The 26,188-nt window shown below is 43.7% G+C and overlaps 2 protein-coding genes and 1 pseudogene across 2 annotated transcripts; all 3 read right to left on the bottom strand.

Annotated features, from left to right (window-relative positions):
• Window positions 1-8,951: 8,951 nt before the first annotated feature.
• On the bottom strand, window positions 8,952-12,724 carry LOC105904258 (natriuretic peptides A-like). Its single transcript, XM_012832116.3, has 3 exons — window positions 12,547-12,724; window positions 10,420-10,729; window positions 8,952-9,029 (listed from the first exon to the last, which is right to left on the bottom strand). Exons 1-3 carry the CDS (start codon window positions 12,658-12,660, stop codon window positions 9,025-9,027), a joined length of 429 nt encoding a protein of 142 aa, XP_012687570.1. The 5' UTR covers window positions 12,661-12,724; the 3' UTR covers window positions 8,952-9,024.
• A 2,367-nt stretch (window positions 12,725-15,091) lies between these two features.
• On the bottom strand, window positions 15,092-16,532 carry LOC122131223 (annotated as a pseudogene).
• A 2,683-nt stretch (window positions 16,533-19,215) lies between these two features.
• LOC122131224 (C-type natriuretic peptide 3-like) lies at window positions 19,216-20,208 on the bottom strand. The gene is made up of 3 exons (XM_042706113.1): window positions 20,080-20,208; window positions 19,558-19,871; window positions 19,216-19,311 (listed from the first exon to the last, which is right to left on the bottom strand). The coding sequence occupies exons 1-2, from the start codon at window positions 20,161-20,163 to the stop codon at window positions 19,566-19,568; spliced, it is 390 nt and encodes a 129-aa protein (XP_042562047.1). The 5' UTR covers window positions 20,164-20,208; the 3' UTR covers window positions 19,216-19,311; window positions 19,558-19,565.
• Window positions 20,209-26,188: the final 5,980 nt, after the last annotated feature.

A 26,188-nucleotide genomic window follows, 5' to 3' on the forward strand; every position in this document is an offset into this window, starting at 1 on the left:
TACTCACACATTATACACTTGAGTATGTATGCACGCACACACGCACACACACACACACAAACACACACACACACACACACACGCACGCACGCACGCGCGCGCGCGCACACACACACACGCACGCACACACACACGCACACACACACGCACACACGCACGCACGCACACACGCACGCACACGCACGCACACACAGACACAAATCCGGGCTGACTGACAGGACTTGATGTGTGAGTCTCTCTTTCCCCCACCCGTCGTCCAACTGGAATATGAGCCAAAGGGGATGAACACCACCACCCCACCCCACCCCCATGTTGCTCTGTCTGCTTTATCATTCTCACTGTAGCACTTTCTCTCCTCCATGATGTTGACCTCCAAACGATCTTATTATTCGCATTGTTTTTCTTATTGTTTTAATGGCCGTTTAAGTATGTGTACAGTATGCATTTGCACTAAAGACTGAACCGAACCACTGACGTCTCTGGACAAGATGATGATGATGATGATGATGATGATGTCGTCCATTGCACTTCCCGTGATTTAAGGGGGCCTTTCTCTTATCTGGGCGTTAATCTGATGTTCTGTGAAGGAGTTTGAGCTGCGTCATTTTAGCTTTGGATGTGGAGAATGTCAGAAGACCTGAGCAAGTTACAGACGAAATAGGGAATTAGACGAGTCCGTTGAATTGGACTAAATATCGGCATTCACATTTTTTTTTATTTTTACTCTTTTTAAGTGAGTTCGGTGTCAGCTATGAGGTAGCTGACAACTCAGTATTGTGTGGGCAGAGAAGGGATAAAAGAACAGGGATTTCACTTAAAGTCACTTAAACTTTGCAAAAATGGACATCAGACATTTAGTCATGTAGATATCAGGGTTCACTTCACTAGTTTATCTCACTAACTGATCATTGGTATTCACTAATATGACCGCTAGTTGTGCTTTTGAGCTTTTTAGGTTTTTAAGGTTTACTTCAAATACTAACATCCGTCAGTAGAGCTGTCTTGACTAACCAGCACAAAACTATATAACTTTGCATGTTTTGGGGCGTATTTAGAATAAGGGCTTCAGGTTAGAAGAAGGGCTTCAGGTTAGAAGGCACCTTATTTTAGCTTTGAACCCTGCATGCTCACTCTGACAAACAAGCTGAAAGGTGAATTCAAGAGAAACCAAAATCACTGATTTAATCTAAAAAAACATTTTAGTGGAAGAATACCCATCATTTGGATTTAACCAATATCTGTATCAGTCAAGTCAAAATAACACTCCAAAGAGGACCATTTGAGAACATCCGTTCTCATTCTTGTGCAAACATTGACAAAGGCCTCTGCCAGATTTGGTTGTAACTTAGGAGCGATCTTGACTGCAAGATTTTCACTCAGGGTGGTCTGAGCACTCAGAATACAGAGCACAGAATTACTCACAAATAATCTCAGTCATCTTTAGTGACCAATACAGTCCAACCTGTGTGAATTATATTACACTATGCCACAACTTTCAGACATAATCACTGATGCGTATTGTAGAGTAGGTCTGAAATAGGTATGGGCATCTATTAGGGACTTAAACTTAAGCTTTGAGGGGAGATCTTCTAAAACCAGAAGAGCCTTTAAGGGACTTAAGCCGTTTTGAGGGTAGATCTGAAACCAGAAGAACCTTTAAGGGACTTAGCCATTTTGAGGGTAGATCTTCTGAAACCAGAAGAGCCTTGATGAACAATGATGGCACATATTTATACCCTCCACACCCTGGCATTCCAATGTGTTTGTCTTCTTTTGTATTTTATATTGTTTTATTTAAGAGATTATTTCCACTGTAAAATAATTGAGTTTTATCTGCTGCAACTAACATGTGAACGTTTAAAAGTGCTTTAAAGGGATTGAATATGTGAACATTTCTGTTTAATTTTGTATCATAATTTTAAGCAAACAATTTATCATGGAAGATGTTATTATTTTATGTAGCCACAGCTGTTACGTTTTTTTTAATGTATGTATTTAATGTGCGTGTGCGTGCGTGCGTGCGTGCGTGCGTGCGTGCGTGCGTGCGTGCGTGCGTGCGTGCGTGCGTGCGTGCGTGCGTGCGTGCGTGCGTGCGTGCGTGCGTGCGTGCGTGTGTGTGTGTGTGTGTGTGTGTGTGTTTGGGTGTGTGTGCTCTCATGACGGCACATGGTGTCTCGGTGCCGACACACAGCCTCTAGACACCATCTGAATCGAGAACCGTTGGACTCGTGTGGATCTGTGTGTGCCACGGACCTGATCCTAATTAGAGACGGATCTGGGCAGAATCAGTTCCACCAATCAAATGGCGTCTGGGCCTGTGGGGACGGCTGACCCTCTGGCTCACTCAGGCATCATGGCCGTCTCTGTGTCCCAGATTCTTCAAAGCAGAGAGAGAGAGAGAGAGAGAGAGAGAGAGAGAGAGAGAGAGAGAGAGAGAGAGAGAGAGAGAGAGAGAGAGGAGAGAGAGAGAGAGAGAGAGAGAGAGAGAGAGAGAGAGAGAGAGAGAGAGAGAGAGAGAGAGAGAGAGAGAGAGAGAGAGAGAGAGAGAGAGAGAGAAACAGAGAGAGAGAGAGAGAAGGAGAGAGAGACAGAGAGAAAGAGAGAGAGAGGTGGGCGTGAGAGGAGAAGGAATTGTCCATTCAGAGGAAGACTACCAAGGAAAAGGGACCTGCAGGAGTAGGAGAAGGAAAACAAACGAGTGAGTGAGAGAGTGAGGGAGGGAGGGAGAGAGGGAGGGAGGAGTCTGAGAGTGTGAGCGAAAGAGAGTGTGAGCAAGAGGGTGTGTGTGTCTCTCTCTCCCTCTCTGTCTGGTAGTCTTTCAGGAACACTTTCAGAAACCAACCCCCTGAGCGGGATTCCATGTTCATGACGGACTCTTGGAGCATCACACATCCCTACAGCGCAGGTGTGCTCAGAGCAGGTGTCTGTGCTACCGGATAACGGCTGACATTCGGCCCAGGTCCGGCCCAGAGCCAGGTCATACCTGCTCACTCCCCCTACAGCTTGACCCTGCTCTCCGCATATGATGTCCTTGTGTGTGTGTGTGTGTGTGTGTGTGTGTGTGTGTGAGCGAGAGTCTGGTCTTGATATCATGATGAGTTTATGCTAACTCCCCAGATGGTATCTGCCAGAGTAGCGAATCTGCCAGATCCATCCGGGCCATCTCTGGGGTGGACTCGCACCAGTCAGTTACTGTGTGTGTGTGTGTGTGTGTGTGTGTGTGTCCTGTTAAGAAGGGCACAGGGAGTGTTTTTTGTATGTAGAGGGAAGTACCACTTTGCCAAATGACAATGTGTGTGTATGTGTGACCAGAGGATGGACATTGAGAGGGGAAGTGTGTGTGTGTGTGTGTGTGTGTGTGTGTGTGTGTGTGACCAGAGGGAGTCATGGAGAGTATGTTGGACAGAGTGACTGTGATAGTCCTGGTGTGTGTGTGTGGGATTGCAGCTTTGCAGCTTTTGTGTTTGTGGAGGCCATTTTAACGACTTGTTGACCTGGTGTGGGTGGGGCCGGCCTCTGGGGTGGGTGTGGTCACGTGTGTGTGTATGTTTGGCCTTGGGAGCTTGTTGATGTTGCTGGTCCCAGGGTCCTAGAGACCTCCCTCCTGTGCCTTTACCTTGCCCTCCTCCCAAATAAAGACCCTTCTGTGTCCATCAAGCTCACCGGCGGCTCTGATTGGGTTTCTCTGATTTGGATGAATGAATGCATGTAAACATACAGTTCATACATACATGCATACATACATACATACTGTACATACATACAAGGGCAATAATGGATGTAAACAAACATACATACATACATACATACATGCATACATACATACATACATACATACTGTACATACATACAAGGGCAATAATGGATGTTTACATACATACATACATACATACATACATACATGCATACATACATACATACATACATACATACTGTACATACATACAAGGGCAATAATGGATGTAAACAAACAGTACATACGTACAAGGGTAATAATGGATGTTAACATACATACATACATACATATATACATACAAGGGTAATAATGGATGTAAACATACATACATACATACATACATACATACATACAAGGGTAATAATGCATGTATACAAACATACAAGTGTAATAATGGATATATAGATCAATAGGTGGATGGATGATGACCGGAGAATACTCTACAATAACACCGCAGATTATCTAGCCAAGAACACGGGCCAAACCGTGTGTGTGTGTCTGTGTCTGTGTGTGTGTATGTATGTGTGTGGGTGTGGGTGTGTCTGTGTGGGGTGTTATGAAACCTCCTTTGTGCAGTCATAGTTGCCATGTCCTGTTTGTGTCTGGTCTCTGCCCCCCTCGCTCTCTCTAGCCTGGGCTAATGTCTTGTGATGTGACGTGACCGATCTGCTTAGCTCCAGAAGCCGGCTGTCATGTCACACCACTTCTCTCCTTTCTATCTTCTCTTTTCCTCTCTCTCTGTCTCTCTCTCTCTCTCTCTCTCTGTGTCTCTTTCACTCTCTCTCTCTGTGTCTCTTTCACTCTCTCTCTCTGTCTCCTGCACTCTCTCTGTCTCTCTCTCTCTGTGTCCTGCACTCTCTCTCTCTCTCTCTCTCTCTCTCTCTCTCTCTCTGTATCCTGCACTCTTTCTGATAACTCTTTCTTCATCCCCTCTCTCCATCTTTTTTTCTCGTTTGTATTTACGTTGTACATTGTTCTTTATTCAATTTTGTTTCGCTCATTTATAAAGTGAGTATTAACAAAACAAAGAGCCCAAGGCCTGAACCAGACCCTGGAGCAAACGCATCCCCCTTTAAGGAGCAAACACATCCCCCTTTAAGGATGAACCCAGCTGAAAATCTGAATCTGTCACTTATTTCTTACTTTCTCTTAGTGCCTTTCTGTCTTTCTTTCTGGGGGGGGGGGGGGGGGTCACGTGTGTCACTTATTTCTTCCTCTCTCTTGGTATCTTTTTCTGTGGAGGAATCTGTCTTCTCTAGAGTCCTCCTCCACCTGTTTCTAAATGACACCTTTGGTCGTCATGGGACACCCATCAGAAGCTGTCCTGACACATGTTTATATCAGACTAATGAATATGAATCGTTCAGGATGTGGCCACTCTTCTGCCAGTATTATCTTTTGTGTGTGTGTGTCACATTTTTGCAGGCCAATGGGTCATAATTGAGGCAGAGAAATGCAAGCGGACGTGTGTGTTGGTGTGTGACGGGCAGGATGGTAGGTGTGTGTGATGCTCAAGAGGAAGCCAATTCATTCAAACTGTCGCAACACATCCCTGTTAGGCTCAATCGCCTGTGTCAGACCAGGTCCATTCAGTTTTTGTTTATTGTTTTTTCACACAGCACATGCTTGTCAGTTCAGTGACTTTTATAAACACCAATCACTTAGAATAGCTGACATGCTAAATTATCTGCTTTGGAAAAAGACCTTGTGGATATCACTGTAATTGCATCTGACATATGAGGCTCCTATATAAACTTCTACAGTGAAAACTAATATGCAGGTAACACTAGTGAGAAAATGAAGGACTCTTAATGAGGCAGAAGCTAAATTGACCTTCATGATAGTCAGCTTCGTTACGTTGTAACTACATAGCTACGTCATGGAGGTAGCCTCAGGCACGTGTGAGAGCCGGACAGCCTATGATGTGCTTGATGTTATGAATGTAAAAGTCAGAACACAGCTCCAGACTCCTGGCTCCTGTGAAAGACCTCAGCACTCCAAGCTCCGTCAGGCCCCAGCTGCTGCTGCCAGCGACCCTGAGAACAAACCTACCACCTCTAGATTCTAAACTGGAGCTGACGTGGCATTAGTCTGGTCAGATCATTCTAGATTCTAAACTGGAGCTGACGTCTCATTGCTCTGCTCAGATCCTTCTAGATTCTAAACTGGAGCTGACGTGGCATTGCACTGGTCAGATCATTCTAGATTCTAAACTGGAACTGACGTTTAATTGCTCTGGTCAGATCATTCTAGATTCTAAACTGGAGCTGACGTGGCATTGCTCTGGTCAGATCATTCTAGATTCTAAACTGGAGCTGACGTGGCATTGCTCTGGTCAGATCATTCTAGATTCTAAACTGGAGCTGACGTGGCATTGCTCTGCTCAGATCCTTCCTGGTCTCAGCTTCTATGTTGTTTGACACTTCCTTGATATCCTGGATCCCTTCTGTACTCTACCTGCAGGCTGTGACGTGTGTGACGTGTGTGACGTGTGTGACGTGTGCGGACGCAGAGCAGGGTTATGATGGTTAAAGAAAACAAAGACTAAAACTAAAACTAGCAAACAATTCTGTTATCTGAAATAAAATAAAAAATGACACCAAAACTAAATACAAACTACAGTGAACAGTGCCACATTCAATACATGTTTTACACTGTTTGACTTCTTGAGAGACATTGGCCTAATGAAAAAGGCCTTAGGATGAATTAAAGAAATAAAATGTGTCATGCGCGTCATGCATTCTTTCATCCCACCATCCCAGCTGCTATAAATCAAGGCTTTCTTCATAACGCCAAAACATTTTAAATAAGTAAAAAATAAACTAAACCAATTCCTCAAAACAAAAATAAAATTCCTTATGCACTTCTAAAACTAAACTGAAAAAGACTAAATAAAATAAAAAACTACTGGAAAACTATATTTACTTTGCTGCAGAGGTGTGTGTGTGTGCCTAACCAGGTAACAAGCAAGCACAGCAGCAAACTGTCATCCAAGTGTGTGTGTATGTGTGTGTGCGTGTGTGTGTGTGGGGCGGGGGGGCAAGAGAGAGAGAGAGAGAGAGAGAGAGTTAGTACCAGGTGTGGTTCTGACACTTGGTACCAACATGCTTTTTGCATGCTTTGTTCTGTGTGAGGAAACCCACGGGTAGCAGACAGCGTGCCAAAACCACAGGTAAGGGGATCAAAAGGAAGGGTGATGGACCTCAAAATACCACCAGAATGCAGACATAGCCAACGTGTGTGTGTGTGTGTGTGTGTGTGTGTGTGTGTGGGTGGGTGCGTGCGTGCGTGCGTGCGTGCGTGCGTGCGTGCGTGTGTGTGTGTGCATGCATGTGTGTCTCTGCGTGTGTGTGTGTGTGTGTGTGTGTGAAGGAGAACCAGGAGGTGGGATTCTTAATGCGGACATAGCCAACGTGTGTTCCTGATAGAGATTGGGTCTCTGATATATATTAATGACGACCTCAGTTTTTTTCCGGGGAGCACAACAGAAATGACATCTTGCTTGCCAGCAGACCTCTGGCTTTCTAATGACCTGATGAGGGTGTGTCTGGGCATAACTGGCGCAGAGGAACATAATGTCGCCATCTCTCTGTAACAGTACTATTGACACATGTATAAATGTCTGTAATACAGTATTATGCACACTAATATGAATCTAGTAAGTTGTATGTCTGTTACATAGTCTGTTACTATTGTATGGATCTCATTAGTCTTAGTAACCTACAGATAATCACATATTTACTGAGTTTCAGTTCAATGCTGTACTGTTCTGAACCGTTCTAAAATATTTATTTTGAACGGTCATAGCCGACTTTCCCAATACAATTAGCCTCATAGGATCCTAGTCCAAGCCTCACCCTTTGCCATGATGTTAAGCCTGACACAGACCACCGGTAACCTGCTGCTGGTGATAGACCTCTCTCGGTGACACCAGGTGATGACAGGCCGTTGTCAGGCCGACAGGGTGGCGAGCAGGTGACGGGCACGCTACTGGTGAGTCGGCTACACTAATTAGCCTCTGCCTTTGGTGGGGGAGGCGCCGCCACCGCCGCCGCCTGACGCTCTTATCTGTGACTCGCCTGCTGCCTGACAGCGTGTGAGATTTTGATGAGGCGAGCTACACGAGCCATGTGCCTATGCATCAGGAGGAACAGGCACAGGTGTTTCTCTAATCACGTCCGACAAGGCCGTGTTAAAATGATGATGAGTGCATGTGCGGGGTTGTGTGTGTGATTGGGTGTGTGTGAGTGTGATTGTGTGATTGTGTGGTTGTGTGCATTGTGTGTTTTGGCTGGAAAGATGTGACGCAGATCTTTGGACATTGTAATGCATTAGGGTTTGAGGCGTGATGAGTTTGAAGCTGCTCTTAATAGAGCTTGGTGATTCATGGAGAGGTGTTGAGAGAGACTCTACTAATCAGCCTCCACTCACACACTCACACACACTCAAGCGTACATACACAGACACACACAGACACACACACACACTCACACACACACACACACACACTCACACTCATACACACGTACGCATACACTTATAGGCACTCACCTCATATAGATAGATAGATGGATACTTTATTAATCCCGAAGGAAATTATGCACATGCACATAGTTTCTATACGCCTAACTAACCTTTTTAAGAGCATCAACATTAATCATTGTGGGGGGCACGGTGGCGCAAGTCGATAAAGCCGCCCACTTACGGACTTCATTGCCCGAGGGGACACAGGTTCAAGTCTGGCCTGATATCATTTCCCAATCCTTTCCCCACCTCTTCTCCGCCTCGCTTCCTGTCATAACTTCACTGTCCTATCCAAATAAAGGCATAAAAAAAAACAAAAATAAATCTTAAAAAAAAAAAAAACATTTATCATTGTGTCGTTTCTGCTCCTGCTCCTGATGCCTAGGGACTCATTGTATATTAAACTAACTGTGTTTGTCAGTCAGGAGAGGAAGGCCGTCTTGCCTGTGTGAGACAACCGTATCCGTGGATACTTGAGTTTCATGACAGCTCCCACAGGCTAGTCTGTTCAGTTTTATTTATCTGGAAAGTGTGAGTATGCATCAGAGACATGCCACATAACTCAGAAGGCGCTCTAGACACAACCTGACAGGAAAATAAAACTCAGGTCCACCCCTCAAATCCTCATACTCCATACCAACAGTAGCACAGTGTGAAATAAGAAAAAAGAAAATTATCTGAACAACAACACTGACACAAATAGTTTGTTTATTGATAAAGCTGATTTCATATGAGCAAAATCCAGAGTCATCGTGGCCATGTTCTCAACCTAAACAGAGAGAAGACATGACAATATGAGCAAACACGCCCTATAAGTGAAATGTAAAATGAGTTCTGAATTTATCAAACTACTTTACGGCTGAGTGCTAATTGTTCAGGGTAGAATTGGTGCTCCTACTTGCAGAAAAAATGATGATTTTAATAACATAAATTGATTTTGTCATTTGAGGCCAGAAAGTAATGATCCATGATGTGCTCTTGATTGATCGAGTGTGTAGTGAAGAATCTACTAACATGCATTATATATTCTGAGGGTATATGTAGGGGAGTATTTGATTGAAGTACAACTATCAATTATTCATCATTTAATTTGACCATACTGTGTTATCCATAGAAGATGTTTTGTATAAGAATAGGAACTCCTGTACTGTATTAAATGTATACATTCATGAATAGGAACTCCTGTACTGTATTAAATGTATACATTCATGAAAACCTCCGCAGCTGGGAAGGCAGCGCGCTAGAACCAGAGACGCCATGCAGGTTGAGCTCCTCAGTGTTTGACCCTTCAGTGTATTTAGTCATACTCTCTTCTGTAAGACTGAGCACAGAAAGGCCTTTCACTGCTCTGTGAATGTGAACTACTGCTAACGCACATGTGCTGAGTCATGTGAATGTGAACTACTGCTAACGCACGTGCGCTGAGTCATGTGAATGTAAACTACTGCTAACACACATGTGCTGAGTCATGTGAACTACCGCTAACGCACATGCGCTGAGTCATGTGAATGTAAACTACTGCTAACACACATGTGCTGAGTCATGTGAATGTAAACTACTGCTAACACACATGTGCTGAGTCATGTGAATGTAAACTACTGCTAACACACATGCGCTGAGTCATGGGTGGATCTTGCCCTAATCCAGCTGAGACCCGTACCAAATCAGGAACTTAATGGTGTTTTGTAAACAATGTTAGGGAGGAGCCCATGGGGATGATTGACAGCCTTCAACTCATCCCACTTCTACTTCTAGGAGACTTCTTAGACCTGAACCCCCCCCCCACACACACACACACACACACACTCATACCAAATCAGGACCTTACTATTCCGGAGTCACTGACTAGGGAGGCAAGGTCACCTTGCAGTAGTCCGCTGATAGAACCTCTCTGGGCCTCTTGTTATCAGTACTGCTGTGTGTGAATGTTGTGAGCCTCTAATAAAAACCCTCAAGCTCAGTGGGTTAATATCCTTCAGGCTCCGACACTCATGACACTTTTCACTGTCTTTTTCCTGAGTTATTAATGGCGTAGGATGACAGAACATGCTGCAAGCGTGTGTGAGTGTGAGTGTCATTCTGTGAGTCATGCAGTGAATGTAGTGTCTAAGAGATAAGAGCTAAGATGAAGCTACTGAGGCAGCAGGGTGTTGTGGTACCTCGGCTGGTGTTGCAGCCCAGTCCACTGGAGGTTCCGATCCGGTCCAGTCTGCCTCCAAAGCAGGCGGAGAAGGTCTTGCTCCGGGCCGCCATAATGAGGTCCAGCAGCCCGTTCCTCTGGTTCTTGATGCTCTGCATGTTCTGGGTTTCCTCCGGCAGGCCTGCCTCTTCGGCCTGAGGCCTGGGACTCTCCTCCTGTCCTCCCCAGCCCTGAGAAGCCTGGCCTGGGTCAGCCTCTGGACTCAGCTCCCCGTAGTCTGGCCCTCCTTCAGCCTGAGCCAGGGTGTCCTCCAGCTGCAGCAGCAGAGTCTGCCACACCACAGATAAACACAGACTCAGGTAAGAGACACAGGTGAGACAGCAGAGAGTCAGGTGAGACAGCAGACTCAGGTGAGACAGCAGAGAGTCAGGTGAGACAGCACAGACTCAGGTAAGAGAGTCAGGTGAGACAGCAGAGAGTCAGGTGAGACAGCAGACGCAGGTAAGACAGCAGAGTCAGGTGAGAGACTCAGGTGAGACAGCAGAGAGTCAGGTAATACAGCAGAGAGTCAGGTGAGACAGCAGAGAGTCAGGTGAGACAGAAGAGAGTCAGGTGAGACAGAAGAGAGTCAGGTGAGACAGCAGACTCAGGTGAGACAGCAGAGAGTCAGGTGAGACAGCAGAGAGTCAGGTGAGAGACTCAGGTGAGACAGCAGAGAGTCAGGTAAGACAGCAGAGAGGGCAGGTTTGGAGCTAGACATACAGTACAGTGCCTTTCACTCTCTAAAGTGAGTTGTAGATTTTGCTTTTATAAATAGAAATGCTTCTGGACCTAAATGCCTGAACAAAATGTGTTTTTTTTTTAGTTTGAGAAACAGTAATTGAACAAGCATAGTGTTTGTCATGTCTCCATATCATATCATGAATCATAAGTTTACAATTTAACATTTAAACACATCAAAAACTACATATCAACCCTTTAATTCTCTCTCTCTCTCTTTGTCTCTCACTCAATTCAATTCAAAGTGCTTGATGACAAATCAGTGATACAAAGGATGAGGAATACAAGGAACAGTGAATTGAAGTGTCTATGTGTAGACTTACAGAGACTTGCAAACACTATCTCTCTCTGTTTTTCTCTCTGTCTCTTTTTTGTATACTTTCTTTCTTTGTCTGCCACGACTGAACACAAACACAAAGTCAACTTTCTTTTTGGTCTTTGAGAAAAGACAGAGATTTAAGCGAGGCCCCACATTCACTGAACTCTATATCACATGCAGGTCCACTGAGATGCCTAAGTTGCCACCCGTAAGTGAGAATTGGATCTTGGCTAAAGGCTTCCGCTCACACATCTCATTGTAGTGGCTTGTGGTTTGAGTACACTGTTAGACTTCCTGTCTGACCATATCATCTGGACTGGAGTTGTTTTGTTGTGATGTCTTGAGTTTATTAATTGCTAGCCAGGCTTTTGAGAGATAAATATTTAGTATCTTATTAACTGGGCTCTTTCGGGTCTCCTCTGGAGTCCTTATCTGGATGAAGTCGCTGTGCTTGGCTCTAGTGTTGTGTGTAATTACACCAGCTCTTTGTATTAATTTGTTATGCTGTGATAAACAACATCATATCCTTTTCAGTTCCTCTTCTGCAAGCTTTAATTAACAACTCTGTTTGATATTGGATGATGTGGATTATACTGACATTGCAGTGCAATCTATTCCCCTTGTCTGCTGGCTGTAATATGAAGATTTCAACAGCATGTCTAAAAAGTGGAGATCTTCTGACCTTTAATAATACAGTGGTCTTTCTTTCTTTCTTTCTTTCTCAGTAGGTCTTTCTTTGTTTCTTTCTTGCTTCTTTTTCTTCTTCTTTTCATCGTTATTATTTATTTATTTATTTCTCTCTCCTTGCAGGTTCTTGCTGATCTTTCTTTTTGCTTTATTGACTTGCATTGAATAGATGCCCCACCTAGATATAGTACGGGTTAATGCCAGCACCAAATCATTTACATGCCCCCCCCCCGCCTCCAGACACCTCTCTCCCCATCAATACTCCCTCAGCTTCTCTTCCATCACCCCAGACCGTTTCTCTCTCTCTCTTGGACTTTCTCTGCTTCCTCCCATAGTTCCTGTGAAAGGAGTGTGTCTTACCTTGAGCTTGGCCAGGCTGTTGGCTGGATAGGGTCTGCTGAGGAAGTGAGCAACCACAAGCATCTGTTGACAAAGCAGAATCAGCAACCCCGATAAAACTATTACCCGGACCATCGTTAACGTCTCACACCGCCGTTCCTGCCCCGCTTCTGACACTCTCTGTGCCGGCGCTTGCCCTCGTGGGGGGCATTTATAGCTGCACCAGGGACACTCGGCTGTCCGCTGTCTCATCCTTTCAGTGAGTGTCTGAAGAGCATTCTGACACCTTTCTCTGATAAGAGCAGTGGAAGATTGCCTTTTTAAGTGGCCGTCGCGAGGTGTGTGTGTGTGTGTGGGGGGGGGGGGGGGGATACACATATCTATTTGTGTGTGTATGTGTGTGTCTGTGTCTGTGTCTGTGTGTCTGTGTGTGTTTAGAGCTGCTGTCATGACTGCCCAGACACAAACACCAGCATTCTGACCCCAGGAACAGGAGCAGGAACAGCCTTGAGAGGTGAGCTCACCCTCCTCTGGCTCCCAACACGAATGCCTCAAATTCCCCGCGTACCCAAACCTGCACAAGGCTCAAGGGCCATCTTCACCCCAAACTAAATATAACACACATTCTTACAATCATGTGAGTCTATTTATAGCCCCTGAAACCATGGAGGACTATAATTGGCTTCAGGTATTACTTCTGTTCCGGTTGCTTTTGGTGTGTTTCATCACAGGGTTCAGTAGGAGTTTTCCAGGGTGGTTTGTGGCTCAGTTTAATCTGGAGATTAATCAAGACTTTTGGTTTTGTTTCATCACAGAGTTCAGTAGGACATTCCAGGGTGGTTTGTGGCTCAATTTAATCTGGAGATTAATCACAAGTCTACGCTAATGACTCAAAACCCACTCTTAACACTTTGGAGTCTTGGACTCTTTTAGGTAGTCTGACATGCCTTGCTGATTTTGTATATTTCCCCTAACTAAAAACATTGAGGCCAAAGTGGCATGTATGATTATATTCTAAAAGACCTCAGCAATAATAACATGAGAGTAAAAGGAATGTAGTAAAACATTTTTTTATTTAAATCAGCCTAAACATACCCTTACAAAAACCTCAATATTCCCCATGGGGAAGCAAAGACTTCCAAACTCTTATTCTAGCTATATACTATATATAGTAAATGTTATACGAAACACAGGTCATGTTTATTCTCTATGTTCCCAAAATCATGTTTAAAGCGATGTCCATTTTTTTTTCACATCTGAAGTATCACCAAACCTTTTCGTTTCATATTATTCTTGATGTTACAATCAGCTGAACTACTATTTGGAGCGACGTTTATGGGCTACAGTGCCAAGTGACACTGTATTATCAAACACTTCATACACACTTCACCTACTACCATGTGGATGATGTTTACCAGCAATGTTCTGATTCATACTCTGTCAAAATGGTGTCCAGTGCGTGAGAATGGGACCCCAATACAACGGACACAGAGAAATTATGTTTAGTGGGTTGCACTCCGTTTTCTACCGCTTTCATCAGTATGATTTGTCTCATGTGAACTTTGCATGCGCCCTGTAGTGGCAATAGGAAAGGCAGTCTTCATCCATTTGTCTGCTATAGGTGCATAATTATCTTTATCAGTTGACTTACTGCTACCTTCTACCTTAACCAGGTTGAATTCATACTCGCTACTGCGGCTTTTTCGTGTTTTCTGTGTAGCGTGAGGAAGCATCTCAGTGTACTCGCTCATACAGTAGGCAACTGTCGGACGCTGCTGTGAGAGTGATTGCGTAAAGCTCCGGGGTTTAGTGAGATTTTGCCGGAAGTTTGAGTTGTTGAATTAGAATTAGCCAGAGGTCCAGTTCTTTTAAAACATTTCAAGTTCAGGTTTTTAATAACGTACCTACTATGACTTAACTAAAGTAACGGGCCTGGTCCAAACTGCTACTGTGGGCTAATGAGACATGGTTTCCCAGTAGATGGCCTTATCGGCTGCATCACTGTCCATGGTACTGAAATCCCCGCAGCTCTGATAGCAAAGGGAACGCTTCCTGCTGTCACATCCTTTTCTATTTTAAAGGCAGACGTGCGAGGTAAAGTTCAGATATTCATGCTTCAGAGGTTAGGCATGTATGACTACTCTATTATCACCCGGATATGAAACAGGAAATTACTGTTCAAACAGCTTGCTGATTGCAAATTGCCATCTAAGCGTATAGACGTCAGGAAATGTTTTAGATGTCCGAACTGAAAATGGGTATTATCTTTTGAATATTTTTATTTTAAATAGTTTAATTAAGTCAGAAGAGTAAATGAAAACAATAGTCAGTGCAGTGCAAAGAAGCCAGTGAAGAATCAACTCGTTGTCATAAGTTGTAAACATTTATTGAATTGGTTCATTCGGACCCATGACAAGTGCTGTAAAGTAAATATATATAATACAATAAAACAAGTGGGGCATGGACGTATATCAGAAGATCACAACTTAAGTTCAATAAATATTAAAATAAATATGTATAAATATGAATACGTTTCCAATTCATGATATCTTATGGCGTAATGGCGTAATGGCGTAACGCTTCCAGTATTCTCATTAAGACGTCATCTTCTCTTCTGATCTGAAAATGTAAAGAGAATAGAAAAATATAAGATGCGGCAAAAATCCTGACAATTATAACCAGCAAGAGTATGTAGCTGTCAGATGCTTTTTTTCATTCACTAAACTTACTGTTGCGTCTAGCCGTGTTGCATCCAGTGAAGTCATGGATCCGATTCTGTCCATGCGTCTCCCGAAACATCCCGAGTATCTCTTCGAGTCGTTCCGGACCGCCTTCAGGTCGCGGGCCGAGAGAAACTCTTTCACGTCAGCCAGACTCACTCTAGGCTCTGCGCTCTGAGGTTGGGTATAGTCCTCCTCTTCAGGCAGAATAGTGTCATCCAAAGACACGTCCGCATCGGTCTGTGCTGGCACATCATCAGAGGCAACTGGTCTCTGTGCAGGGATAGATGCCTCTAGTCGATGAAGAAGAACCTGTTGCGTAGAATAACTCGGGTTAGATAGAGCACATTTGTAGTTACATCCACCCCAAATGACAAACTAATATCATTGCAACTGATTGCTCTTTTCACAACATATGCGGTTGATAGAAGTACAACTGACCTTTAAGATGTCCACGTCTGCACTTGGATAAGATCTCGCTTGGCACTGGATGCCCGCTCAGCAGTTGTAGGTTCACGAATGCAAGAATGCAAGCAATTGGAATGTGGAAAAGCTGGCATTTTCTCTAAGATTGCTATTTTCCTAAAGACCCGGAGAATCTTCTGCAGTTCTGGTGGTCGCAATAGTAGATGTATTGCTTGTGGTGTTGGCTGTATTGCTGTTTTCTCGATGCCTGTGATTTGCGAGGCCCACTGTCTTTTATACTGAAAAGTCTGACAGGCATAGCTATGCGAGGAATGGAAGCCGCATGCCGACACCTCAAAGCGATAAGGGGCCCTGTCGGAAATGCGTCCTTATAAAGCTTTGTCTTCAGAGATAAGGCGCATACCTATGACATCGTCACCCTGTACTCCCCACTGCCGCTATTACCGGTAGTCCTCTGACATGATGTGCGTTACGTGGCTGGCGCCGCTTCTTTTGGATCAAGGGAGGTTTAGGCCCCACTAAGAAGGCAATAACATTTCACGCACAATATCTGTAGTGTACTCTGGGGGAGTTTATTTTTCACATGATCATAACTGCATTAATCATAGACCTCTGTAGCTTATGCGTAAATGGATGTGCAGACAATGCTAGGCAAAGAAAAAAAGTGTAAAAAATTCGTGTTGGAATTCACTCCGTACGTGTAAAGTGATGTGGTTTCCCGGTAGGGTCGATAAGGGACCTAAGAATAACTATGCCGAACTCTGTGAAAAGGGAATCACTTGGCAGTGAGGTTCATTTTTTTTGGCCCAGTGCCTGGATGAAGAATTCCGTGGGCGGGCCCTTCTTGGACAGAGATAACATAATTCGTGTATTGCCTCGGTGTTGATTCGTATAGCTTCAAGAAGCTGGAGGGGAGATTGCACGTAGTTGATGCAACTATGTCTTTGGTTGGTTAGACAAATATCCCCGACACGAGCACTTCCAGTGAGGCTGTAATGAAGTTGACATCAGTTATACAAATGAAATATCTATTGGACTAGCGGCATAGCTGTCAGATTGCACATTGTCATGTCGCCTTACATATCCAAATGTGATAACTCAATACATTGTGCAGAGAACTCCGCCTTAGCTGCGCAGATTCAGGGTCGGAGTCAGTCATTGAAGATTCCATTCTCCCTGTTTAAGTACTTGACGGGTTTTTTTTTTACCCTAAACGTAATTAATGGTATTTAAAGATGATTATCAATTAAAACAAAATTAAAAAAAGAATGAAAACAAATCACTTGTCCATAGTGGGTTTAATGGACAGTTTTTTTATTTGTCCTCTCTCTCTTTTTTTTCTGTCTGTCGTTGGGGGGGGTAGGTGTAGTGTCTTATGGTCAGGGAATCAGTGATGTCATTTTTCATATCAAATACAAACAACAGTAATAAAACCTCTCCAACAGTCTTTCAACATGATTTATTACTTCTTTTTTTAGCAGCTTAGGTATACACACATAGCCTTAATAAAACAGGGAACACAGCTGGAAAATGCAATTATATGAAGCATATTTGTCTAAAATGATTAACAGAGAAAACACATTTTTTTAACAGCCTTTACAATCATTAATTTAACTGAAAGAGCCAGGGCATCCACTTTATAGACTTTGTATGATGTAAACATGTCCAGAAACTAACGGGGGAAAGATGGAATCATATATGGACTCTTGGAGAAATGTCTAATGGAAGGAGGAGGACAGGGGATCCAGAGGAAAATGTCCAGAGAGACAAAATAACCCGAAATCCGTTTCTGAATGTCTGTTTCATGTACCCTGGAACACAAACATTAAGATTATATTATCAGTGGAGACATTTAACAGCATCATTACGCATGTCTCTTCCATATCTGCCGATACGTGTCAATGTATTAAGGGGGCCTTTGGCCTTGATGTGCTGTGCTCACAATTAGGGTATAATTAGCCTTTTTTGCGCTGATGTGTATAGCATAGCCCTCTATAGCTACTAGCCCACAATTTAGCAGTGCAAGCGCCATGCACAACGGTGTCATTACGCACGCATCAACTACGCATTTATGAATTGAATTCTTACTCAGCATGAGGCTAATACTCAGAACACCGGTGTGGGAGGATTCGGAAGTTTGGCTGGTGACTTTAGGCGCGGAAATAGGGCATTTGCCCCCCTCTGATGGTGTTACATCCAGGACCACTCCATGTGCCAATTCTTTCCAGGTGGTTGCCAAAGCAGGTGCCGCGCCTGGCCGTTCTGGAGAGTTCTCTCAGCCTAGACAGCGCGGGCGCCATCAGTGGCTAATCTATTGGGCGGGTCCATAACCAGTGTGTCCTCTTCTGTCTGTAAGGTTTCTGGTCGCGTTTTCCTCTAAATCATCGGTACTGACATCAAGTCGTTGATGAACACCTATTTTCTCGCTGCCCGATAGCTGGTCTTGCAGCAGTTATATTAGGCGCATATTAATACTTAATCTTTAAAATGTGACATATACCTCACTTAAAACTGAATATTATCGTCTTGTAATAATTATAGATAATTTAGTTTCCCTGGGAACTCTTTTAAGCCCCCCGCTTTTTTCATTATATGTGATCTGCATTGTGGGTTGAGAAAACCCTCTGCCTCTCATTTTAAGAGTATGGATTGTGTCTCTCCTAGCCACGGACTGGCTCTCATCCAGATCTGTGCCACAATCAGGCATCCAACAGAGATGAGAGCCTTGGTCATTGCGTTAATCGTCAGCACTAGGCTGCACACAGCGTGTGAGGTGCGAGTCTGCTCGGTCGGTGGGGCTCGTAATGAGCGTGAGTGCTTATGATTATGATTTTATACGGTTCGCTCTGGCCTCATCTTTTACTCTGCTGGTGGTGTAAGAGTTTAGCTTGGCATGTCATCGAAGGCTGGAAGTCGGGGCTCGTGAAGAACGTCTTTTTAGGAGTACTGAACATATGATTGGGCCCTGTTGAACTAGGAGACGACACAGACTATTTGAGCCGTGTGATTAGATGAACATTTGATCATTTGAGTCGCTGCTCTGGTTTCATATAAAGATCTATGGGCGTGACGGTGTTAGTGAATTATGTGAGGGCGTTCAATGGCTGTTCGCCTGTCCTCGACCCCATCACCCTGTATCGGAAACATGCAGCACAAATCATTTAATAAAATAGCCATTCGGAAGTGGTTACCGAATTTTCATTTCATGTAAATTATACATCTCCGTATGATGTGAGGACGCACATTCATAGTCAAGGTCTAATCTGATTGGGTTATCTCAGAACCGTGTCTTTCCATGGCTGTAAAATAACACAACAAAATTAAGTAGAAGCGATTTTATTATGCAAAATATTTATTTGACTGCGTTACAGTCAGTTCCAGGTCTGCAAGTTTCAGCAATGAAATAAATAGATAAATACATACAACGTTGAAAACATCAGTCAATGCCATTACAAAATTTGTACATCTCTAATCCCATTCCTTATACATATATTATCTGAACAAAACAACAACTGAAATGAAATACTCTGAACAAAACTCCATTGTAAACGCGCGTCCAATGTTTCACTCAGTCACTTAATCCTTCTGCCCGAAGACTTCAAGTAAGGGGTGTGTACGCCCAAATCCTTGTCATCAAAACCTACAACAATGAAACAAGACACCGTTATTGTCACCAACACGTCCTTTATTGTCCACACAAAGTCCACTTGAAATAAAGGACTTGAATATGAAATGTTTCCTATATTTCTGGACAGAATCGCAATAAAAGTATTGGTTGAATGGAATAGAATGCCTTCATACTACCGATGTTATTTCTTAAATTCGAACGTACTCTGACATATCTTTTCAAGTGGTTTCAGTTGTCACGACTTCTTAACTAACGTACCTTTTGGTTTAGCAACCCAACCCGCTAAAAGAGCCTATTCTCTCCAGACGCACGCCGAAGCAGCTGCGCAGTCCGCCCTTCTTGAATCGGCTCCAGGAGCGCTTGGACGTGGACAGGATGTCGCCAAGGAAGCGCGCTAGCGCGTACTCCTTTCCAGACAGCGCGGGATTTCCCTCCTCATTCTCCCAGGGATGCTCCGCTGCCCCTGCGCCGTAATCGTTCTTCTCTGGGCTCAAGTCTTTTCCATCCACCTCGGACTCATTCAAGCCGAAGTACGGTCCCACCGCCTCGTCCTCCAGAAGCTGTTTAAGATTCTACAAAAGAAAAGATACATGGAAAGAAATAGTCAAACAATTAACAGCGCCTTTCAAACAAACCCCAACGGTCTGAGAACTTCACCAAAACTGTTCAAATTAAACATTCCTTACTCTAATTTAAAGGCACGACAAAGTATTTGCAACCCATAATCCTATACACTAAACGCACAAATCGCACGAGAGGGATAGCCGTCCTTTAACTCACCTGTAAACTAGATATCGGTTTGGCCCCAGCAATATTCAACATCAGAAGTGAAGACAGGCAGAGAAGAGAGAGGTTTGCAATCATGTTGATGTTGTTTGGTCGCGATCGTGTCGTGCGCAATTAGGCGTCTGGTGCGCTTTTCCAAAAACCCTGTCGCCAGGTGCGCCCTTTTATACGCCCGGGTTTCGTCATCAAGGCTCGAGAAAATGATTAACTCCATGACTGAGGAGGGGAGAGAGCAACTCAGAAACATTACGCCTCCTTTGACCGAGGAGCCCACCTCAATTGACCAGGTACTAAAACGGTGACGTGAAGGGGCTTCTCTACCCAATTGCGCTAAGTGCCGCGAATCAAGTGCAACTGCCACTCCAAAGAAAATGTCTCGTGACCGCTGGTGCATCACTACAGTGGCAAGCCGATGAGGAGACAAAAAAGAATAATCCAACGCAAACCCATCCGAGGCTGTTTCAGCTAGTTAAATGTGGTGTCCATGTTGCGCATCTCACGCATCTATTTTTCTTAGGTTTACATTCAGTGACGTCTACCCAAGCAATCTTTAACTAACTTCTACATCACCAGGCTCAAGTGATCATGAACTTCACCCTCTGTGTTTGGATGTTACTGATATTCTATAAATGAATAATAAATGTGTCCTTTGACTCATGTTGGACGGATACGCATCAACGTTACCCAATGCCACAGGACCAAATCACACGGAATCCGCAATATTTAGCAAGTCATCCTGTGACTCACACTCAGTAGATGTGAGCACCCGACTGTGATGCTCAAGATAATAATAATAATAATAATAATAATAATGACTGTGTTTGTATAGCACCTTTCATACCAAACAGTGCAGCTCAAAGTGCTTAAAAGCAAAGAAATTACGTGCACAAAGAAATGACATCCAAACTGATTCACAAGATGATATTGATTGTGAAGATTAACCTATCCCTGTTAACTATTAATAGCTATAATTACCACATTAAATGTACCCACGACTTCAATGCACCGTAGTTGAGTTTCCCTATTTAGTGTACTTTTTACACGCTTTTAATAGGTTAATAATGCTTTCTGCTATTCACTCTACCTGTGTGTTGGGGTGTGTTCATCAATTCATTTGATCACCATTCTGGCCTGGTAGGTCTGTGGACTATGAAGGGAAAGAAGTATGTGTCTCTGTGTGTGTGTGTATGTGTTTGAGAGAGGGAGAGAGAGACAAAAAAATTTACTTATAGAGAACTAAGAATGATTTGAATTCTGCATGTAAAAGTTAAGGTCATTTGTTTCCATGGAGACCAAAGTACATCATTCAAGATGTGTTGTTTTTTTGCCTGACGATGAGAGCGGCACCCTTGGGCTAAGAAGAAATAGGTTTGATGGGCAGTAAGGTACCCGGCATAGGCAATAGCCTGAGGTTGGGCACTATTTCTAAATACACCTACACCCACCAGTACCACAATTCAGATGAATGTACAGGCCTGTATTTTTGAATGCACAGGCCTGACGTCATTTCCATAAAGGCACCTCTGTCTGTTGTCTGTGAAAGGCAACAAGGGCGAAGAAAGGACACACATTATGCCTTTAGCTCAAGGAACTCATTCAAATTCAGTTCAGTGGAACTTCAGATTCACTCTTGACTTGGGCTTATATGTACAGGTAGCCTATAGGTAGACCACAGTGTTTTTGGCATTGAAATGGGCCTACTTAATGATACCTATAACTCTGTTCTATGTTGTATATAATGAGTCATTATGTGACTGTATCTGCGGCTAGCGGTACAGTTTGGTTAATGTGAATTAGCAAATCTCCCTCCTTTGCCAACGAACCCTACCAAAGTTGTCGGACTTGAAGATCGCTGACCCACAGATGTTCTTTTACCTCGAGTCTCCTTGCTGTTTGCCGCTCTTTCCCCACTGTTCTGCTTCGTTATCATCCATATTTCAGCCGAATGGCACAGGTACACACACAAGCAGGTACACATATACACACGCAGCAGGTACACACACACACACACACACACACATACACAGCACACACAGTTCACTGCGCAAGTGTTCAGGGGGCTTAAGTGCTAATTGAGACGGTAATGAGAACCCATCAGGTCTCAGAGTGTACGTCGTTTATCTCTGTGACGTTCTGGGATGTGGGAAATGTCAGCCGTCTCCTGAGTGTGAGATGTTTTCATTGGGAGGTCGAAGCCTTTTGTGTTTATTGCTATAAGTACGTCATCGCGTAAATATGAGACGCTGAAGGAATTCCTTGCTTAGCGATATTCTCTTATCGTCTATTTTTAGATATACGCTGATAAATTACGAACGGAAAAACAGGGAAAGGAAGACAAAAGGAAAGAGCCTATTGTATCAGTCCCTTTGTGATAGCCATGTTTTTCTCTTAAATGTTCCCGTAATGACTTCAGATCATTTTCAGTAAAAGAACATCCAGATGGTTTCATAACAACTCCGTTAATAGCCTGACCATAGGCGCCAAGAGGCTGCTGAAAGGCCAATTAATCAGTTGATTTCTCCCCGCCTCCGTCCTGCGTTCCAAATTTGTGACAAGGACGCTAATCGCTCTTCATGCCCCTCTCCGTCGGCCCCTCGCTGGGTGGAGTGCCCGGGGGTGCGTCAAGGTTGGGGGTGAGGGGCGGCCGGGCAGGCAGGCGGAGCACATCCTGGAGATCCATGCTGAGAGATACACGATCTTTTAGAGATACATGCCCTCCTGGTATTTGGAGGTGTGTGCGTGTGTGTGTGTGCAAAGAGTGGCAGCTGGCGAATCATATGCGCTTGCAAAATACAAGAACGTGTTTATACCTTTATATGCCTATCCTGCTGTAATATTATTCGATTACGTTCATATAGTTTTTTGTCCCATATGCCCCGAGAATGCGTTCATTGGTGATAGTCATTCATTCAATGGGACGCATTTATTTAAAACGATTTACGCAGAATACATTTAATCTGTTCGTGTTTCGACTGGGAAATGACCTATGACCTTGGTGTTATTGTCATCTTCTCTAGGAGTGAACTGCAGAAACACAGAAATGAAAGGGTGGAAACCACATGGTTATTCCCACCACTCTAAGGAAGGAGCTCAGATTGAAAGTGAAAGGAACAGTCTGGTCTGGTAAATTGGTTTGGTAAACAGATATAAAACAATACATTTTATGAGATGATCATGTTGATCGTTTAATGAGGGATGTTGTTAATGCTGCAGATAAGAATGGGATATTCGGTGATGACAATGACGACGATGATGATGATGATGACGATGATGATGATAGAGAAGCATGATGAGGTGTTGGTGAAAGCACTCTTTCCATTGGAGGAGGAAGCAGTTGCGCACTCAGCCTCTCCTTCGGTGAGACACATCCGTGTCAGCAGAGGGATCTCTCATCCGAGACGCGTCATTCAGTCCTGCACTTCTACGTGACCCACCTGTCTGCACAACCTCTACCTCCGAGAGACTGGCATTTTCTTCATCATCAGCACCTCGCGTCTGCAAAGAGCTGGAGAGGTCAGCACAGAGCTGAAAGGTCAACACAGGCCTTTAAGAAGAGCGAGAGAGAATACGTCACAGACGATACAAAAAATCAACTCCATTCAGACCAACCCTGCCTTCCCACCCCTTTGGTAAATGATTACAGGGTGATGCTAAAAATGACTGAGCGAGAACGTCTCCGTGCATGCCTATGCATACGCCACGTCTGTGTTTTAATCATTAGCTCAGCGTGGGCTATTTTCAGCCAGCACAAACACTGGTCGCAGGCTTCTCCACTTAACCTGAACACGGCCTATCCAACGCACCTTTGCGGCGGACCAATGATTAATAAAGTGAATGGAGACCTTGAGATGAAGGAAACCGTGGCATGGGGCTCGAGGATAGGATTGGTAGCTGGGATGTATAAAGGTCAGGTTAGTCACACTGTGGTTTCATTATAGCTTGGCATTCTCTGGTGATGTCTTGGCCAGAGGTGTGAAATTGGGAGAGGCTGACTTTTCCCATGAAAGTCAAGGACAACAAACAGCCCCATTTCACTTTTTATATGACATGCTCTCTCTCTCCAGATGAGAGAAACACAAAGAAGTTGTGGGAGGAGGCTGACGGAGAGCACGTTTCCATAGGAGCCACATCACTTCCTGGAGGAAGTTGAGGAATTCAGTGGCTGACATGCCTGGTATCAGTGACAGATTGCGGCTAGACAGTGTTAACAGGGATGATCCAGAGACTCGCAGGGAGTAGATAAAATGACATTCTTGAACTCATGCTTCTCACTTTCTCTTCTTATCACCCCCCCACCACACACACACACACACACACACACACACACACACACACACTCTTTTTACTTTCTCTTCACTTCACACACACTCAAATTCCCCGAAATTACTCCATTTTCCCAAACGCTTCCCCCCTGAGACCAAGACACAGACACACAGACACACACACACACACACACACACACACACACACACACACACACACACACACACACAAACACATACACACGCACACGGTATCTTACGCACAATTATATCATCTCCACGGTTCGCAGAGGAATCTGGACCAACACATTCCAAGTCACTGACAGGCCCCAGCCGCCATTTTGGTTGTAAGCTCTTTCGTATCACCTTTTCCAGAGATAAGTCTATATTAGACCCGCTGGAGACTCCTGCATTATATTTAGCTGTAAGCATTGCTATGATTAGCCATGATGCCTCAAACGTTACAAGAGTCCCCCTTGACATTGCTGTCACGGCACTGTCATGTGGTGGTGCTCCAGCCATCTCTGCTCATTCACAGGTCAGGAGGGCGAATCTAGTTGAGAAATTAAAGAGGTGTTTTCACAAGCGACACTGTGTACACAGAATGTACAGGAAGTTAGTACGAAAGACTTGAACTTGATGTTTGAGCCAAAAGCAGAAAGCTCAACAGGTGAAGTAAAAATGTCAAGACAGATTTATAACAAATGTCAGTGCTTCTGACATAACTTGATGCGCCTCATCACCACAGGTCCTGACATTGATCTGCATGTATTTACAGATGATGTGTTATGATGATGAAAATCTAGACTGACCTTTATTAAACTAGACGTACTGCTTAGCGGTGTGTAACAGGTCTGCAGCAGAAAGTGAGAGAATGAGCAAGAATTAAGTGAAATAACTAGATATTTTTTGTTCTAAAAAAGTGTGTTATCTTAAACGATGATGTTTCTGGCAGCAACAGACTAAAACGTTTGCGGTGTTTCTTATTCTGAGTGAAAATGTAACTAACTATAATTTGGCAACAGATACAACATATTCTTGTGACTTTATAACAGACATATTCTTGTGACTTTATAACAGATATATTCTTGTGCTAAATGTGTGGATGAGTGTGACTTTATAACAGATATATTCTTGTGCCAAATGTGAGGATGAGTGTGACTTCATAAGATATATTCTTGGGTGGAAGCAAAGCTTTCAATTTCAATGACCAGCAATTGAATTTGCAGGTGTTTAACAAGTAACACCATTTTTTTTTTTTTTTTTTTTTTTTACTTGTTAAACACCTGCAAATTCAATTGCTGGTGTTTAACAAGTAAAAAAAATGATATGACGAAAATGGTACTAGCATAGTTTAAATGTCGTACTAGAGCAATTACATAAGTACTTTAAGTTACTAAGTTGACTAATGGCAGGCACTGGTATTTGGAAAAAGTTCTTGAACACTTGAACAGATATCCCCACACTGGCAGGTGGTGTCATTTTCCAAATGAAAACAGAACATTTTATTGTGCATTTCTCAGGATAATCACGACTTGAAAGCACTTCAGATAACAAGAGATTAAATCTTTATATACATTAAATGATCTACATTAAATTACGTGGCTAGCTAACGTTACGTCCGCTGCTTGGTCATTTAACTGTGTTCTACTGTGATGTATTTCAAACTTTTTTGTATGCTCATGCTTGCTGTGATTCACATAATTGACAGCCAATGATTCAGAATCCCCAGGGATTAGTGAGCAGACCTTCATAGGCCTTAGCCGGGTTCTACCTGAGCAGGAGGCGTTAACAAGCCTGAATGCAGGTCGGGTGCAAGGGAAGTAATGGCTCGGATGGAG

This window comes from Clupea harengus, unplaced genomic scaffold (assembly GCF_900700415.2).
Source record: "Clupea harengus unplaced genomic scaffold, Ch_v2.0.2, whole genome shotgun sequence".
NCBI classification, from domain to species: Eukaryota; Metazoa; Chordata; class Actinopteri; order Clupeiformes; family Clupeidae; genus Clupea; species Clupea harengus.